Source organism: Tachypleus tridentatus, chromosome 2 (assembly GCF_004210375.1).
Source record: "Tachypleus tridentatus isolate NWPU-2018 chromosome 2, ASM421037v1, whole genome shotgun sequence".
Taxonomy (NCBI): domain Eukaryota; kingdom Metazoa; phylum Arthropoda; class Merostomata; order Xiphosura; family Limulidae; genus Tachypleus; species Tachypleus tridentatus.
Window position 1 is genome coordinate 100164142 of NC_134826.1, and position 18497 is coordinate 100182638.

At 30.6% G+C, this 18497-nt stretch overlaps 1 protein-coding gene across 13 annotated transcripts in view; it reads right to left on the reverse strand.

Annotated features, from left to right (window-relative positions):
- Nucleotides 1-18497, reverse strand: part of LOC143244685 (nuclear factor 1 X-type-like) — a 114910-nt gene that overhangs the window by 17784 nt on the left and 78629 nt on the right. For 9 of the 13 annotated variants that reach the window (XM_076489792.1, XM_076489790.1, XM_076489784.1 and 6 more), the window contains 3 exons: nucleotides 15667-15776; nucleotides 15231-15465; nucleotides 12721-12893 (listed from right to left, as the gene is read on the reverse strand). In XM_076489792.1, the coding sequence (XP_076345907.1) occupies nucleotides 12739-12893; nucleotides 15231-15465; nucleotides 15667-15776 (500 nt within the window). In that variant the 3' untranslated portion in view covers nucleotides 12721-12738. Of the gene's footprint in view, nucleotides 1-206; nucleotides 11894-12720; nucleotides 12894-15230; nucleotides 15466-15666; nucleotides 15777-18497 lie in introns of those variants that run through there. The other 4 variants (XM_076489791.1, XM_076489789.1, XR_013025275.1 and 1 more) reach the window with 2 other exon arrangements.

Sequence of the window (18497 nt, forward strand, 5' to 3'; positions counted from 1 at the left end):
ATTAAAAGTTTACTCTTGGGCTTATTAACAAAAGTAACAGGTAGTTAAGTTTTAATTAACAACGTACATCCGCTTTTCTGAAACATGCTTGAAAGAACATATTAACTGCATTTCCTTCTTGTCAGACAACTTAAGGTAAAGTAATATATACAGTTTATGAAGGTTATAACTATTTCAATAACCAAAAACACAGTGACTCTTACATCTGTTTCTCTTAACTCTTTTTAATCCTTCATTTATGTATTGCTGTAGGTACACATCAGTTTGTTATAAACTCAATATATTCATTTTCACATTAAATTCAACTCTCCCAACTGTACAGGTAAAGCTTATGACTGTCATCCGTCATGACAAAAGTTACAATATTTTAATAAAATTAAAAGACATTTTACAATTTCATACACACTAAAAAATTCAAAGCAATAACATGTAAGTTAACAATTTTTCAGCTAGGTCTTAACAAGTGAGATTATTCCTACAATTATGAAAATAAAAAAACGCTACTAAACACTTTACGTCATAGCTGTCTGCAGCTCATATTTCATTTCCTTGTTTTTAGGTTTGTCTGATGTGAAAAAGAACACATTTCAAGCTATAAAGCTACTAAGAACACGTATATAAAGATTAACGAAACATCAAAAGCTAAAAACATGTTATAAAATACGAAGCATTCTAGAAACCAAAACAACATCTTTATCAATTCACTTAAATTATTTTAGATAAACTATTCTGCAAATTTTATTCACCAAGCTATATACAGTGTTTTATTCTTCATTCATTGAATGTATAACATAACAGTCTATAAATATTTTAAATCACCACAATTAGTTTCTTTGATTTAAATGTTTTCAAATTATGGACTATTTCAATTAATGAAATTCATTTTTTTGCTATTTATATCTATGATTATGATTAAAATTTGTGTGTCGGAAACAATTAGCTTACACTTTGTCTTATTTCTAACTTGCGCAAATTGATTATATCAGCAAGCATTTCAGTGGTGACATCAGAGGGAGGTTAGGGGTAGTAGTGAGCCAGACACACTAAATATTTGTCTAGCTTCCCAAAATATTCCACTAAAAACTACAGCTCCCAGGATATCGTGTCTTGAAGCACAAATCAATTGTACACGGAAACATCCTGCTATACGATATATTATTTCAACTATGACTTAGTCTTTTTACCTTCACAGCCAATCAGTGCAAGAACTGAAGCAATTGAAAGTTTTTTTTATTGTTAAGTACAATGTTACACAGCGGCTTTAGCTACCACAGATAAGAAAACAAAATATCAACGTTATAAGTCTACCACTTAACCACTGAGGTCAAAAACTAATAATTGTGATACAAAATTTCAACAGTTAATCACCACTGTGGTCCTTCATAATGGCATACTCAAGGAGTCCTAAGTTTTTCCTCTGGAATTAAGCACAAAACTACACAATATGATATCTGCGCTCTTCCTACCACTGGTATCAAATCCCGGTTTCTAGCAGAATAAGTCCGCTGACATACCGCTGTGCCACAAAGAGGGTGGGGGCAGAATCGAAAGTAAGTGGGCATTTTGTATAGGTAGTGTGAATTAATTTTAACAATCTTTATTTAGCATACGATTTTATCCAATAAATTATTTGGCCTTAAAAGGGGTTTATTATCTTTTTATCATAGTGAGTCACCCAATTCATAAATACATCCTGCAGCAAAAATAATTTTTCTTTAGATCTTCCTAAGTTATTTTTCATAACTGTCTCCTTATCAATTAAAAATAAAATAAAAATTTGTCCCCGAAACAACTTTCCTGTCACCACTTCACCTACTTTACATTTGGAATCCTGTGTTGACCCCACTAAATAATTTTTTCTTAAAGAAGTGTGCTTTCCTCAGCTAAGTATTTAAAAAACGTAAAAGCAACATTATCGAAATATGCGTAAAATTTATCACAAGTTTAGTTACTCAAATATGATTTACTTTTAATTTGTTCACTACAGATATGGAGTTCTTTGATTTCGTAGCTTCAACGTCAAAATATATATTATTATAAACCAATGAAAACTATATTTTTCTTTAAGGTTAAAATAGATAACAGAACCAAATCTTAAAATTTCAAGCTTGATTCCATGAATTAAAAAATAAAACTTTGTTACGCCAAAGAAAGTTATTATTTAGGATAAATAGAGATCCGAAGGTAATGAATTTCAAAAGACTAATTTAAGCTAAAGAGTAGCTTCAGAACAAATAAACTTCAATAGACTAGCCCAGATTAAATAGGTACCTGAGAACAACCAACAGCTAAGGCTAAAGAAGGATATTAAAAGTTACAGAAGCTATAAAAGAATAGCTCACTCTTGAAATGAGTCAGAAGCTGCAACACTTTAGTCCACGCTATTGGGGATGCTTAAAACACATAGGAGGCACAAAAGACTAGCTCAAGAGATCAACAATTGAAAAAGTTATATAATTCTACCTCATGTTAACCAAGAGGTAGAAGCTACAAAATGTTGGTGTAGGCTAGTCAGAGACCACGAATATAAAGAATAAAAGTATTAAATTACCTTCAAAACTTATGATACTTTCCAGCGATCTTAAATTATTGTGATTTATTGAAAAGTTCAACGAAAGTTCTGGTATTTCTTAGTTTTGTGGATTGTAACAACCTAATTTTTGAAAGCTAGTATCATTTAAAGATTAAAAATTAGAAGCTTAGTATGAAATAGGATCAGTCAGTCCTAAATTCTTTAATATGAGTATGTAAATTAACTACACTCTACTGTATCAATAAAATTCATTCTAACACAAAGACACACATACACACATGCAGAAAAAGAAATACTCAAGTTTTGATACAACTCCATAATTAACCGATTTATATTGATAAATTTGTTTTAACCATAAAAATAATACGTAAAAATTATGAAATAAATAAATATATTACTACACATCATTTCTAAACATTTACTTTAATAATAACAGATGCATTAAACTAGCTCGGCATGGCCAAGCGTGTTAAGGCGTGCGACTCGTAATCTGAGGGTCGCGGGTTCGCATCCCCGTCGCGCTAAGCATGCTCGCCCTTTCAGTCGTGGAGGCGTTATAATGTGAAGGTCAATCGCACTATTCGTTGGTAAGAGAGTAGACCAAGAGTTGACGATGGGTGGTGATGACTAGCTGCCTTACCTCTAGTCTTACACTGCTAAATTAGGGACGGCTAGCAAAGATAGCCTTCGAGTAGCTTTGCGAGAAATTCAAAAACAAGCATTAAACTAAACAATTTTTCAATGAGTAACCAGATGCATCAAAACAGGTTGTTTTTGACGGAGTAACTAGATACATAAAAATAGATCATTTTTCACAAAATAACGAAATGCACTAAAATATATGTTTTCTCACGAAGTAACTACTACTTTATAGAAAATAACTGCTCACGGAGAAACTCGACATCCTAATGTAGATAATTTCCCAGCAAGTAATTATATGTATTAAAACAAACCATAAAGTTTTGTTTGTTTTGCATTTCGCACAAAGCTACACGAGGGCTATCTGTGCTAGCCGTCCCTAATTTAGCAGTGTAAGACTAGAGGGAAGGCAGCTAGTCATCACCACCCACCGCCAACTCTTGGGCTACTCTTTTACCAACGAATAGTGGGATTGACCGTAACATTATAACGCCCCACGGCTGAAAGGGCGAGCATGTTTGATGTGGCGGTGATACGAACCCGCGACCTTCGAATTACGAGTCGCACGCCTTAACACGCTTGGCCATGCGGGGCAAACCATAACGTAATTAGATACATAAAGCAGATATTTCTTACAAGTTAAATGTGTAAATACGAAATGTGGTGTATGTAAAAAGAGCAAAAATGTAATGTTTACATGCATTGAATAAGCATTTTTCTGACTGAGAAATTGTGCAAAAAATAATAAAAGAACAAGTTTGATTACTTTACCTCACATTAGCTTTATCACGATCTATTGATTATTGAGCAATGAAAGCTGTAATGTGTGCATGTAACATCGGAAAGGGATATGTTTCTTGATTTACATCCTTACTAAGAGTCGTAACAAACATTGAAATTCATATAACTTTCGAAAGCTCCATGATTGCTATAAAATTGCGGAAAAGTACAAAAAGTCTCGATTCTAAATCATTAATTTCAATAATACATTTTATGAAGGTGAATTGGGTATAGTTACATGTCTTATAAACTCACTTATTTCTAGTTAAGTATTTTCCTGAAATTAAACTTCCTTAATGTATATAAATAAAAATAAAATATTTACATGTGTGCTGTAACAATAATGAATAAAATACCCTAGTCACAGTCTTCCTTGAAAATATTGAAACTTTAAAAATTTAATAACCTCATACTTTGATTTCTAATTTTTCACTCAACCGTTCAAACTTTGTCGTATGTTGTCAAAATAAGTTTTTATATATGAAAGTAAAATTAAATACGATACAACGGCTAGTGGAAATTTACCAAAAACTGGTAGATATATCACTAATAAACTTAAACAAAATATTCATATTAAAAGAAAGCTTGAGTTATTAAATAAGGTTTTTGCAAAGAGCATTGTTCTTGTTTTAAAATAACATCATCTTTTAAGTATTATACATTTGGTAACCTTCGAATTCAGAACTAATTTTGATGTTTTGGCAACACAACCAGATTAAAATTGGTTGTAAAACCAACAAGAGAATGAAAAAAAACTTTGTACTTATAATGACACGTTACATAACAGACCTACCCCCACAACAAAAGTGTATGTAAGGCATCTAATACAACTTTAACCTTGAAACCTGATTAGTTAAATAGTTTTGTGTATTTTTACGTTTGTCAAATAAATATCTAAGTATCTTAAACTTGAATTGCTTAAGATATCACGATTTACTTAGCTAAGCTTCAAACCATGTTCTGTACCTTATCAAATTTGCTCAGTGTAACTTACTGTGGAAGTTTACAATGTAAGTGTGTAATAAAAATTATCTCACAACATTATCTCATTTCGAAAGTGGCATTTTTATCATATATTGTTAAGAATAGTTAAGAAATTGTTAACAATTGTTATGAGTATATTGTTTTTTTTATATTTTCTAGTTTTATATGTTTACTGAATCAACAACGTGTTTTGTTTATAAAACTCGGACAATATTAATTCAAAATATAATAATGATTGTAGAACTTATTCCACGTATTCGACGAAAACAACCTTATCGAAACACTATTTTTTCACTGGTTGAAATATACTGTACCAGAGGATTTTGATAGTATTATTTATACTCGGAGAATAAACAAAGAGAGAAAATTATGTATTCTGTAAACTTAATTTTATTGTTTACTACTACTACGAATGTGAGATAACTTAGATTATAATGTATACAGGCTAATATATTAAAGTACTTAACGGTCAACGTTGTATAATATACAGTTAAAATTTTATCTCAAAACCAATAAATAGTGGTAAAAAGGCACTCTACATGTTTCGACATTGTTCATCCCTTCCTCATAAGTGAAGAAAACAGATTCTTTGCTATATATACATACAAAAGAGACATGTTAATGTGACTATTTTAACAAAAACGTGTGTGGAAAATTCATGTTGTCAATTTAATAACATTTATAAACAGGCTGAGAATCTAGTTATAGGGTCTACTTTATATTCTCTACTGTATAATCTTCTCATGGATATGTTTGAAACTGAAGCTTTATAGAATGCTTGTTTGTTTTTTTTATTTCTCGCAAAGCTACTCGAAGGTTATCTTTGTTAGCCGTCCCTAATTTAGCAGTGTAAGACTAGAGGTAAGGCAGCTAGTCATCACCACCCATCGTCAACTCTTGGTCTACTCTTTTACTAACGAATAGTGGGATTGACCGTCACATTATAATGCCCCCACGGCTGAAAGGGCGAGCATGCTTAGCGCGACGGGGATGCGAACCCGCGACCCTCAGATTACGAGTCACACGCCTTAACACTCTTGGCCATGCCGGGCCCTTACAGAATGCTAAACTTAAACCAGAAACGTGAGTTTGATATGTCGATGACACTTTCGTGTTATAGTGATATGGTGGAGAAAACTTGCTAATTTTTGGTAATTACTTGAATAGTCTTGAACCTGCTATTTAATTTACTTATGAAGTTCAAGAAAATAGTACATTACCGTTTTGGGGCGTACCATTTAAGAAAAACAAAAGTCAGTTAGAAACTGGGATGTATCATAAACCTTTTCCTGTTTTCTTACCGCCACAGCAAGAATAATGTCATACAAAGTTTGTAAAAAATGTTATATTTTCACTTTTTTGCTTACAAGTCAGAAGAATTAGTATGAAGTGTTATTTGTCAAACATGTAGCATTAGAATAAGATTTCTAGGATCATATTGTTGATACAGCTGTCATAAAATTTCAATAAATAACAAATAATGACCAAAAGGAAACTAAAATCAAAAGTTAATAAAATAGATAAAAAAGAAATATTGTTTTATCACAATTTTTCGTTAATATAGAAAAAAAATCACTCCAAACCATTGAATAAAATTAGTCCAATACTAAATAAAACGAAAGATCAAATCAATTTGAAGGAGAAAACGGGTATTTATAAAATTGAAGGTAAGTGTGGTTGTGTTTATATTGGTCAAAATAGAAGGAATTTCAAACTTGAAATAAGTAAACACAAGAGGAATGTTAAAAACAAAATTGAAAACTCTGCACTAGTTGAGCATGCAAATTATACTGGTCATGTTATCGAGTGAGGAGAAAAACAGTTATTTTGGCTCAACTTAATAATACAACGACAAGAAGTATTACCATTAGAGAAACCATAGAAATAATGAGGTATAGTAAAAATAATTTCACATTAATTAGGTACGAAAAATTAGGAAATTAGAGGGTAAGTAGACGACGTGATTTTTTTTAATGTGTAAACTAGTGGCTTTCGACGTCGAAATATGTAGAGTATCTTTTTTTCTACCGTTGATCGTTTTAAGTACAATTTTTAATTGTATATTATACAAAGTTGATCGTTGAGTAATTTATTTTAAATACTTATAAAAGTTTTTTTCAATGTATATAGGTATTTTACAACGTAAACCTCAGTGTAGTAAGAAGAAAAAAAAGCAACAACAATGAGAATCATCCAAGCAGACATTGATTCTTGACATTTTCAGAACCTTCGTGCTCTTTGTATATATCACAGTATTCGTGTATGTGTGTTTGTGTATGTTTGACGTACGTGCTGCAGGGAACTACAATATCGTATATTTGTCACACAGCATATTTTTTGTTAGAACTATATTTATCGCTAATTTTTTTTGAAACAAAACTCTTGTGACATGCTCTTTAAGATAATTCAACTATACATTCTTGATACAGTATTTTTTCTTTATATGGTAACACTGCTATACAACATTACAGACACAGACATTTGGAAAGTTAAGGTGCTCCTATTCATGTTTCAGAAAAATAAAGTCACGCGTTTTAAAACAGAACGATTTTCAGGTTCTTTACATTATATTCCAATACTGCCATATTTTAAACTATTCTACTGTAAAAATAATTACTATAATATTTTCATTAAAATACAATGAAATACTATTTTTAATTCTCTTTGGTACTACATTCAAGCCACAAGAATGAGACACAATATACTACTTCTAAGTAGTTTGTTATTTATTCAATATGTTCACACAGTAAGTAAATCAGAGGTTCTGAAAGACACAAAATATTATAAGCCTAATCAACTAATAAATACGGTATGTTCCGTTTAGAAAACAATAAATAGACAATAGTAGCTTTGAATCTGAAACGTAAACTGTATGCCATTCAATGCTTTCTGGGCTACTAATAAAAGTATGATCTACACTTTATCACTTTCAATATCAATGAGCAAACTCTGCTCATAAAATGGACTTCATTCAGCAAATAGTTATATTTTTCACAGTTTGACAGAGTATTTTTATATTTATTCCATTGAATATTTGATGGTAATGACCAAAACTATATTGTGTTCCAAAACTACGTTAAAAAGTATTAAAAGTGAAAATAAGGAAAACATTATATTATACAATAGTCATCATTTGATGCATCACATTTTAGCAATAACGCCTTAAGTTTTCAAATAAAATCATATACAAATCTCATCACAAAACGCATGTGACTAGCAGTCAGTTCTCCAATAACCTTCCAAAATCTTTGTAGAGCTTGTGCTAAATGTTCATTATTATTCAATAACACAAAACCTCATCTTTTTATCACTTTAAGTACAGTAAGGATACAGAGTTTTAATATGACTCATTTCTTTGTTTACTTTTGTCCTAACTATTACGAGTATTATCACAAATAAAACATTTTACAATTTACTTTATCTATGTTTAGACTTTTGCGTGGGGTTATCAATATCAGAATTACAGTAGAAAGATAATATTTTGCAGTGAACTTCAACCTCAAGTCGTAATAATAACACCTAGAGGTAGGATATAAAGATTAGTAAATGTTCATTGGATGATTTCTACATTTTGAGTCGTTAGTTTAATTTAACAGAGTAATTTAACCTAACTATAAAATGTTTTAAATTATTATCAAATTTAATGCAACAAAGGAAATATGAAAAAAATTTAAAATCACACCCATGTAAAAAAATACTTAAAACTGACAATAACTACACTAGTCAAAAATACTTCAACTCTTGTTTATTCTATGACAGATATTACAATCTATTTCAGTTAAACATAAGAACTAAAATATTTATTATTTATCTTTATTAATCTAATCTTGCAGTAAAGTATCCTTTCTTTATATTATTTTTATATACACGTGAATTTAGATTGACTTGAAAAATACTTCTGCTTTGAGGCTTCAAAACTGGGAAATATATATATATATCAATTTCTATGCTACTGTTAAAATTCTCCTGAAGTTTTCCACAAAAGACTAACAGTGTTTACTAAATGTAATTAATGCGAAGATATGCAACACCTGAAACGTAGGTTTATTATACGCTGTCTGGATTTTTGTAGAAGTTTTGTTATGGAAATAGAAAGATACTGCTGATTTGAAATATACTTTGCAAATCTATCACAAGCTACTCGATGATGTCATTCATATTTCAAAACGTTGCTGGAATTTGCTATAGATTTTATGAACTTTTATATATCAAAACGTATTTTTAAATTTTACAGCAAAAAATATACGAACTGACCATTCTACATACTAATTACATCTTGTCTTATTGTCGTTATTTCGATTTTTGTTTTTGTAAATAGAGATCCTAAATATCTATAATACATTTAAAAGTACAGAAGTTGATGGAAATGTAATGTCTTCAACCTATTTTATAAAACAAATATATTTTATTCTCTTCTAGGCTAAAATCAAGTTCTGTTAATTTTTGAATAGCTACTTAATGTACAAGAAATAATTACAGATGATGACACAAAAACTATACTTTTTTCCCTTTGGTACATGACCACGTGATCGATTATTAGCAGTTTGAATAAATCACATAACAACTAGATTTAAAAAATATGCAACTCAACAAATCTGTTGCACCGGATAAACATTTTCAAAAAGATTTCCTTTTTCCATGTGATATATTGTATACAATATATATATATATATAAGCAAGACCTTTTTTGTAAATGTAATGCTCAACAATATCACAGATCCGTCTCAGTTTCACAATTATAATTTTTTCATCTATCCAAAAGTCATATAATATCTATACATAAAAACATAAACAAAACATAACGTATGCTTTTTTTTTTCACAATCACAAGATTTCTAGCTTTTAAAAAACTTCTTGGTATTACCATATTTTATCATATAACACATCTTTAAGTACAACATGACAATCATGATGCTCTTTTTAGAACAAAAAACACACGAAAAACTGGCGTTAAAGTCTTTAACCGCTGAGCCTATCTTTAGATTAGAATTTAACGGAAATCGAGTTTAGAAAAAAAACAGTCTTTTCTTTGATGAAAGGAATCTTTCTTAATGAGGCATTTAGGATAACAGAAACCTGTAATAATGTAACATAATACTTTCTTATGATACAGCTTTACGTGAACAATGATGCAAACATTCTTGTCACTAATATTTTTTATGAGCCGCTACGATTTGATCTCAATGATATCTTTAGCTAGACCTTATTCTCAGTCAAGATTAGCTAGAATATTAGACTACATGAAAATAGAGAATATTGAGTCAATAAATAATATAAATGTTATTTCTGCAAAGTTACATCCATTCTTCGTTTAACCTAATACTGAGAACTCTTAAAATAACTAGTGATTTTATTATCAAAATAATGAATACGTTGCTATTATTTACTTTTATCAATAATCTCATTCTAGTGAATTCCACTTGATGATACTTCATTTAGTAATTAACTACAGTACATACAAGAGACGCAAAGCTAAATTCTAACTCTATTGAGTAGATACTTATACTAATGTATTTCAGACATTCTGGAAATACCAGGGTCTAGTCAACAGAAAATGCGGTTTTAGTTTCGCTCACGTTAACTTGTTATTTTTCATACATCAAATAGAAAAACGTTCATGGATTATTCAATGTGTGTATTAAACAAGAGATATATGACTAAAATAATACATATATATATACATGAAAAAGCTTTATTTTCAATTTCTAAGCTTGGGTCAGATCTGAAATAGTGTGTATTTCTTTTATAGAAAGCCACATAGGGCTATCTGCTGCATCCGCCGAGAGGAATAAAATCTCTGATTTTAGTAGCCTAAATCCGAAGAGCTGCGCTGTCCTAGCGGGGGACCATATGAAATAGCTGAGTTTTTTCCAGTTAATACTCATTAATTATGCTACATTTAACTTAGCATATCTTGCACTGGATTAAATTGACCAAAATAGGAATAAAAATTATTTTTTTCAAGTACCATATATTCTAGTATACATGTTTTCGTTAACTACGAATTTTATCATAAGTACACTTACACGAACATAAGATCGACATGTTTAATAAAAACAGCAGCATGGGCTTATTTTGTGATTCAGAGATTAAGTTTGACTCAACGGATCAAGTTTTCTAATACAAAAGTGACATGATTTTCCTGGAATATTTCATAAATTATGTAAGTTAGAATTACAATTTTAATAATAATAATACATCTATATTATTGTGCTATTTGCTATAGTAATTTCATACAAGTACCCAAATAAATGTTCTAATTGTTGCGCTGTGAGGAAAACAAGAGACCTCTTTTACTTTGGAGAGAGAAAAAAGTTATTGATATTGTAGTTGTTTCAAATATATATATATGATTGTATAATAATCAATTTCGCTACATGTGATTACAAACATACTATATAATTCTAACATGCTCGTGTTTTTTGGCGTAAAATACAACGATGATGATAGCATTTTAAATGAAATGCTTATAGCCTTCAAATGTTTTTGCTAATTTGTAAATGAAAGTAAATTATCTCTATAAATGAGCTAGTATATAGTAGCATCTCTATATGAAAAAAATCGTTGTAAAACATCCTGCCTTTATTCAAATGCGTACAATTCAGAGGTAGTTCTTACCATGAAAAGCTAACAAACAACTCTCTAGCCTTCCATGTAACGCTGCTCAACAAATTATTGAAGAACAGCACAAATCTAGCATTTTTCCCCATCTCATTACAATTATTAAATAACATCACCAGATATGACAGCGATGCTTCACCTTTATCTAGTAAGAGGGTATATTTGCTGTAAGCTGACATTAGTCTTGCAGGCTTTCATTGCAATCCAATAACTTACTATTAAATCTTGCGACTATCGAATGTATCGTTTATGATGGATGTGTCTTTGTTGGTGCGGAGGAGTCACTGTTCGAACCGTCAAGAGGCTCATTACTTTGTACCGAGGAGAAGAATCGCTCTGTAAACAATAAATAACACTATGCACAATTCACATATTTGTTATCTTGCAGTAAAGATATGTATTACGAAAGAGATAAGTTTGTTTGTTTGTATATTGTTCAATACAAAGCTACACAATGGGTATTTATCCAATGCCCATCATGAATATCAAAACTCGTTTTTAACTGAGCCACAGGGAGCATAACAGGTATGTAAGCTTGCAAGGGCAATCCCACTAACTTCTGTTTAGTCTTGCTCAAAATTTGCAGTATTATAGACCAAATTGGAAGAGTTTTTAAACTGTTGAAAAGTTTTTAAATTTGGAAGAAAATTTTACATAGCATTTTTACTGATCCTATAGACTCCATATAAAATGAGAAATTTGAATAATTCAATACTTAAATAACTGAAGAATACCTTGCAATACTGACATTCTTTAACTGCTGAACAGCCCCTACAACGCAAACAAAAATAATTAATCTAATACACACTGCTTGTTCAAAAACAATGTATTTCTGAAGGAATATGTATGACATATAAGGATCAAAAATGCAACTTAGTAAAGAAATGTTTAGTGATTGAAAATAAACATTTAATATTGTAATATTGATCATTGGATGACAAAATCTATTGATTTTCTAAATTTTATCCGAAACGTAAAAATAAATTTCATCGTTAAACTCTTGTCAATGGCTCAAATGAAATGTTTGAAGATGGAATATTCTAATTTAGAAATTGAAGATAAATGATCAGAAAATACACTGAATAAAGAATTATCTGCTAGTCAGTGTGTAAGTGATAAGAAAACGTGAAGGTGGAAATTGTGATCAATGAATATAAAGAAAGTGTGAGCGATGAAAAGGTTTATTTACTGAAAATTATCAAAGAATATTCTGCAGTGTGGGTTACTTGAAAAAAGAAACACTGAGAATAAATATCTGTGGAGAGGAAACTGAATATTGAAATAACTATCCGTAAGTGATTGAGAAATACCCTCGAGTATCCTATAGCGTGAGTCACTACCGGAAAAAAGAGTATAAATATAACTATTAATGTGTCAGAATAATAAAACTGTGAACATTGAAATAAATATCACTGCATGAGAAAATGTCTTGAAAACAGAAATCATGATAAACAAATAAAGTCACTGCATATAGAAATAACTGGTGATGAGTAAAAAGAAAACATAAATTATGAGTAATCGAAAGTTATCAGGATAATATATATATTATAAGTAGAAATAAATATTTACAAATCATGTAATAACTGAAAAATAAATAATTTTAACTAAAAACTTAAAAGAAAGCGATAGAGAAGAACTACCAATGGTAAAGTAATCTCTAATGAGTAAGAACCGATAAATGTTTAAGTAATGTAGTAGCACAAGAATGAGCACATACACAAACAAAATGCTGTACAAAGGTGGAAAAGCAACAATGAATTTAGAAATAATAGTCATTGTGTTAGAAAAATAGTGATTATAGAAATACTGGGTGATAAATACAAAATGGTCACTTAACAAGCATAATCACTGATTTTAAAATATAATCAATAAATGTATTAATTCTGATCAAATAATTCCATTCATAAAACATTATTGTTTTAGTAAATTAATAATAATGTGTATGTGTAATATTTATGAGAAATAGGATAAAACATTGACACATTGTACAAATATTGAAAAATTTCTGAAAAGGTACAAAATATACAATAGATAAATTAGTAATATATAGGCTTCATATGGCAACTTGACCAATCATTGAAAGGGTATACTGAATATCTTAGTAGTTGTCAATCAATAGAACAATGTACTGAATATAACAATACTAGCATTTAGTGAAAAAGCTCATTAAAAGTAAAAAGTAATGAAAACCCATATCCTGTCACTGCCTAAAGGTACGTGTCAGAGCTGTGATTAATCAAAAATGAAAAATTTTTACTATACTACTGATGATAACTTTCTGAGATACCGCAAAAATTGCAATTGTTATCATTAAGTGAGAAGAGTTTGTTTTCAAGCTTCTCAGACAAATACTACAGAACAACTCCTAAGCTAGTTTTTGCTCTCTTAAGATAAGTACCTTTATTCGGCAATATTCCAGTATATAGATAAGTACCTTTATTCGGCAATATTCCAGTATATAGATAAGTACCTTTATTCGGCAATATTCCAGTATATAGGGCACAAAGATTATAAGCAAATCATACTATAATGAAGAATTGAAAATGACCAAATTATTGGTTTTATGGACTCAAACCAGTGCAGCTTCTTGAATAAAGCTTGTGTTCCTTGAATATTCGTATTTGTAAGTTTGAGTTAGTTGATTATGAATGAAATTGTTTGGTGTATATATTGTGAAACCATAGGAGAGATATTATTGTTTCAAGTTTTATTATTACAGGAAGAGCTAGCCAGTCAAGATAATTTAGAATAAAATTTATTACCTGCTAATTCCATATAATGTGAAACTAGAACTACTGATGTGCTGTGTTTTTATCCAACCTTGAATTATAACAAACAGGTTAGAAATAAATGTTTAATTATTTTTGAATATCATACATTAATTGGTTATTAGAAGTCATGTCGTTTATTCGTTTGAACATGAAGAAAATGTTAAATTTGTATAAACCCACTTTTTACCACTAGTTGGCACCAGAATCATATAAACGTTTTAAAGACTTTACTTTCGTGACTAAAAATTAGTGTGGGCAACGCATAGAGAAAATAAATGTATGCATATATAAAACAATAAAATACTTAATAGCTTAAAACAATTTCCTTTGGACCACTTGGGTATGTCAAAAGTATAGATAGCTAAAAGAAAATAGTGGATTTCAATACTGAAAATATGCTTGTTCTTCCTCCATTTCTTTCATATGACGTTTGATAAACTAAGGATTGCTGCGAAAAACTTTTATCAAAAAGTAGGAATTTATTTGGGAATTGACGAGAAGGGTATATATATATATGTGTGTGTGTGTGTGTGTGTGTGTGTGTGTACTTGGGGATCTTTTTTAAGAATAATGATGTCAATCAAAAACTCATTTTCATATCGTAGTTACCACAGCTTAAATAAATCTTTATAAGAAATTCCAGTCCAACGAATTTAAAAACAAAACAAAACAATTACAATATAAAGATAAGTCATCAGTACATATGAAAAATAGAATTATCAGAAAGTTAAAGGGAACAAAATTATTATAATAATCCAAAAGAAGGAGCTATACCTAATAATGTGTTAATATAGTTTGTAGCTACAACAGAGGAAGTTAAAAACAAACCACGAATTAAACTAGAGTAAAGCTACACTTTGTTTAATATTTTTCTTTGTTAAATTAACATAAAAGCAACAAACCTTCTGATCCTAGCACATGTGGATGTTCTCCTTCAGAAGGTGTTAGCAAGCCTGCCATCATATTGTAGTCGATATTCTCGTCAAGAGTAATGAACGGAGGGTTCCAACGAGAAACTGTTGTGGCTCGTGAAGTGCTGCGAGAATTTGTCATTGACGATGTAAACATGCCAATGCTGGTAGAGTTAATAACTCCACTCATCCCACCACTTGGGTTGATATTTGAATATGGTAACAGCTAAATGTGAATAGGTATAATACTTTAGCGTTGAAAATCTGTGAACAAAAATTAAACGTAAAGTTTGCTTATTGTAAATTATTTGAAAATTACGTTGTAACTCAAAAAAAAGTTCAGGATTATTGTTCTGCAAAACTAACTTCTACATCTTATACCTTCAGCAGGTATACTCTGAAAAGACTTTTACACAAGGTAACATACCTGAGACTGTGAGTGAAAGTGCGAAAATCCATGGTCATTTCTCCCAAAAGAAGTAGAAATCACTGGACGACTAACCAACGGCATGTCATGTCCAGTGGACAACATATGCCCTAAGACAGAATGTAAGTAGTATTTTGGAAAAAAATAGAAAAAAATGCACGATTTTAAAATTTTCGTTTAGTGAACTTCCATTTCTAAATTCAGTTGAATGTATGTTTGATTCAGATATTCCCAGAAAACTAATAAGGGGGAAGAAAGCTATAAAATAGCACTTTTTGATAATGTTTGGGCTATTTAATCGAATAGTAGGATTTGACTCTCATTTTTATGGCCCTAAGTGGGTAATGCGACTTTACGACAACGGAACGTGAGCCATGAACCTTCGGATTTACGGTTTGTTTATTTTTTCCGAATTTTGCGCAAAGTTTCACGAAGGCTATCTGTGCTAGCCGTTATTACGTTAGTAGCGTAAGACAGTCATCACCACTCACCGCAAACTCTTGTGCTACTCTCTCGTTGATTTCGACTAGGTCGTCATAGATTGGTTATCTTAGCTATAGCAGGTATTTTATTCACCATACAACATGTACATGGCTGAAAATTTGGTCCATTTTACAACGTCAGCTTGCCAATAATTGTTTCCTTGTTTTTTTTTAATTTCGCACAAAGCTACACGAGGGCTATTTTCACTAACCTTATTTAGCAGTGTAATACTAGAGGGAAGGCAGACAGACATCACCACCCATCGCCAACTCTTGGGTTACTCTTTTACCAACGAATAGTGGGATTGACCGTAACATTTATAACGCCCCCACAGCTGAAAGGGCGAGTTTGATGTGGCGGTGATACGAACCCGCGACCTTCGAATTACGAGTCGAGCGCCTTAACCACCTGGCCATGCCAGGCCATTCGGATTTACGGTCATGCACGATAGCCACTAGATCTAAATTTAATAATTATTGTTATTTTAATTGTAAATAATGTATGTTTCACTCAGTAATAAAAAAATGAAAAATTGGTGTATTTAAAATTTTAAAGCCCTCCAGCAATGCAGCGGTATGTGTGCGGACGTACTACGCTACAGTCCGGATTTCGATACCCGTGGTAAACAAAACACAGATAACCCTATGTGTTGCTTTGTGCTCAACTTCAAAAAATCAAAAATAAAATGTAAACATTGGTACAGAAATGTACATATACAATAAATATATGCAAAGTGTGTCGTAAAAAATATCAAATTCAGACTTTATATGTATGCACTTCACTTTGTATTTTTGTTTGTTTGCTTGTTTCCTGTCGAAAAGAAACAATTGAAAAACTACTTGTGAAAAATGTGATGATTGACTAGATTAAACATTTTGCATTATACATTATACATGAGTTCGAACATAAGTATTGTAATTAACATATGTTCTAGATCCTAATGCTGAATTTTTTAATGTGATTAAGACAACTGACGTTTTAGCGCGTGCACAAACTTTGTCGATTACGATGTTGAGTACTGCGACAAATTTTTTAACTTAAGATATCATATATTCGACACCTACCACACATGGCAGCCCAGAATTTTGACGTGGATAAAAATAATAGTAATTTTGGAATAGTTTAAGTTGTTAAATTAGACAAAAATAAAGAGATATAGAGACGTTTGGCACTATTTTTGAGGAATAAGTCTTTGGACCAGACCTATAATCAATGACTAGACCCATGACCTAGCTCAAGATCATGAGAGTCAACATGAAGAAAGTACATTACAGATGTAAAGTAAAACGATGTAGCAGTGAAATACGCTTTAAATATTCTAGAAATGGTTGTGAATTTGATAGTTTAGGTGTAACAATTAAGCTAAACCGTGAGTCCAGATAGGATAAATAATAACTTATTCAAAGATATCTCAATCGAATTGAAATACCAGCCGAATCGGAAATTCGTCAATTTATTATTGTATTGACAGCGGAACATAAAACGGATTGTAATCATATACATAGAAATTATAAGTTTCAATATTTTGTGAAAATGAAAATGTAGTAAAATCCAAATATATAGTAAGAAGCTGAAGCAGATACAAGATGTATTAGAAGATAATTTCTCTAGCGGTTCTGAAAAAAAAGCCATTTCTGTAATGAAGAATAGATATAAGAAGAATGGTATAATATTCAGTATGGTACTACTATAGTATAATCCATTTAGATTTTATTGTGTTGTATTTTGATCAATATTTAGTTTATTTTCGTTTCAGAAGTTGTGCCGAGCTTCATTCATCGAGATCCGCCGAAATAACCCTAACTCACCGTTTCTGAACTTCATGTTTATCATCCGAAGCTCAGGTGTTAGAATGAGGGATTTAAGTGATAGACAAATTAAGAAAAGAAAAAACAACTATTTTGAAATTTTCATAAGTTTACCAAACAATTGTGTTGACTGGCATTTATTATTACCATTAGTTTAAAACGCGTGACATTATATAGACAATGAAAATAGTTTGCCTAATTTACAGAATAACCAGTATATGATACTCGTAACTTCATCCCGGTACTCTTGGGTAGAAACTTTTAAACGTATTTGCACTGCACTTATACCTATATACACTTTATCTAGAAATGTTCTTTCCTCCTTTAAATATGAATATGTTACTAAATTATTTGTATTTTAAAAAAATTGATTGTATTATTTAAGAATCATAAGATATAATTTAGAGTTGTAAAGGAGTCACTCACTAGTGTTTACATTTTTAGTTTATTTTGTTATCAAGTGTCTAATTGGTAATTCTGAAGGCATATAACGCTAAAGCCAAATTTCAATACCTGTTTTGGGTACAATACAAATAGCCT